The 1,323-nt window shown below is 39.2% G+C and overlaps 1 protein-coding gene across 1 annotated transcript in view; it reads left to right on the top strand.

Annotated features, from left to right (window-relative positions):
• The window catches only part of ELTD1 (EGF, latrophilin and seven transmembrane domain containing 1), a 41,014-nt gene that overhangs the window by 5,820 nt on the left and 33,871 nt on the right, over window positions 1–1,323 (top strand). The window contains exon 2 of the mRNA XM_010132212.1: window positions 180–332. Coding sequence (XP_010130514.1) covers window positions 180–332 — 153 coding nt within the window. The remainder of the gene's footprint in view (window positions 1–179; window positions 333–1,323) is intronic.

The raw sequence follows: 1,323 nt of genomic DNA, 5'->3' as shown, positions 1-1,323 counted from the left end.
GCTGAACCCCTGATTACAACCTCAGCAATAGAAAAACTACACAGACAAACACCAAGAGTGCCAGCTCAACATTCAAAACTTCTTTAAATAAAACACTAGAGGCCAAATGAAGCTTTTTCTTTGCTGTTTTCTTCAATCATCAAATGCAAATATATTTAATATAATTTATGTCTTGACAGATGATAACGAATGTGAAAATGCTACTCAGCCTTGCGGAGAGCATGCCAATTGCACAAACACGGAAGGAAGTTATTACTGTACATGTGTGCATGGTTTCAAATCAAGCAATGGTCAACAAACTTTCGTACCTAACGATGGAACCTCCTGCGTGGGTAAGTTATTAATGTCTGCCAGCTAGCTTTGCATTGTCACTCTTACTGCTTCTGTTTATTATAGAAATCTAGCAAAGTGCTTTCAGATTTGTGATGTTCGGAGTCTGGGTATAAAATTCCCACAACTGGGACTGGTACAGACTTAATGTTCCGGTTGAGGCCCTACTTCTTACTGATAACACAGCAGCTGCCATTGCTTTCTGTAACAATCTTTACTCTGCTTGTCATATTTTTGATCCGCATGTCACAGTTCTAGACAATAAATACATAGTTCGAATAACACAGAAATCTCCAATCCATCTATTTATGCCCCTGTTTTATTGACCTGTGAGTAAGGTGGTTGTGTTCTTAAAACAGAGTGACAAAGTATTCTGCATTCAGGTCAATCTGCACCAACAAAACTTCCCATACATTTGACCTACTATGCTCCAAACATCATTTGTTTGGGGGCTTTGGTTGGAATGGTTTTGGTAATGTTTCAAGTCTGATCAAAAGCAATGAGGAAGATCAGTAGTTATCCTACCTCCTGTGCCATCCATCAGCCTCTGTTTCTGTAGCAGTTGGATGGAACGTGTTCAAGATTACAGGGGAGGAAAAGTTCTCTGGGAAAATGTTATTTCTGAACAACTCTGCAATCCTTTAAGATTTCCTTTGAATGTAAGAACTGTAGCTATTTCTCTTTTTTCAAACTCCTGGTAATTTTCTCTGTATGTTGCAACAGTCCTCAGGGAACAGGAAAATGAGAAATAAATCTATTGCCCTTTACACCTTTATGCTGACTCTGTCTTAGTCTAGATATGTCTCCTGTGAGCTTGTAAGCGCTGACAACCTCTCTTCTTACTGCTCTTCATATCAGCAGAATGGCTGCATATTAAGCCAGGAAGTGATCTAATAAACATTTCTTGCCCATAGCTCATATCCCTCTAAAAGAGCTCTGCTTTATCCAGCCACTCTAAATCGTTCTTAGATTAGCTGGGATTGAGACTGTTAG

Source organism: Buceros rhinoceros, unplaced genomic scaffold (assembly GCF_000710305.1).
Source record: "Buceros rhinoceros silvestris isolate BGI_N320 unplaced genomic scaffold, ASM71030v1 scaffold4040, whole genome shotgun sequence".
Taxonomy (NCBI): domain Eukaryota; kingdom Metazoa; phylum Chordata; class Aves; order Bucerotiformes; family Bucerotidae; genus Buceros; species Buceros rhinoceros.
This window is presented reverse-complemented; position numbering and strand designations above follow the sequence as displayed.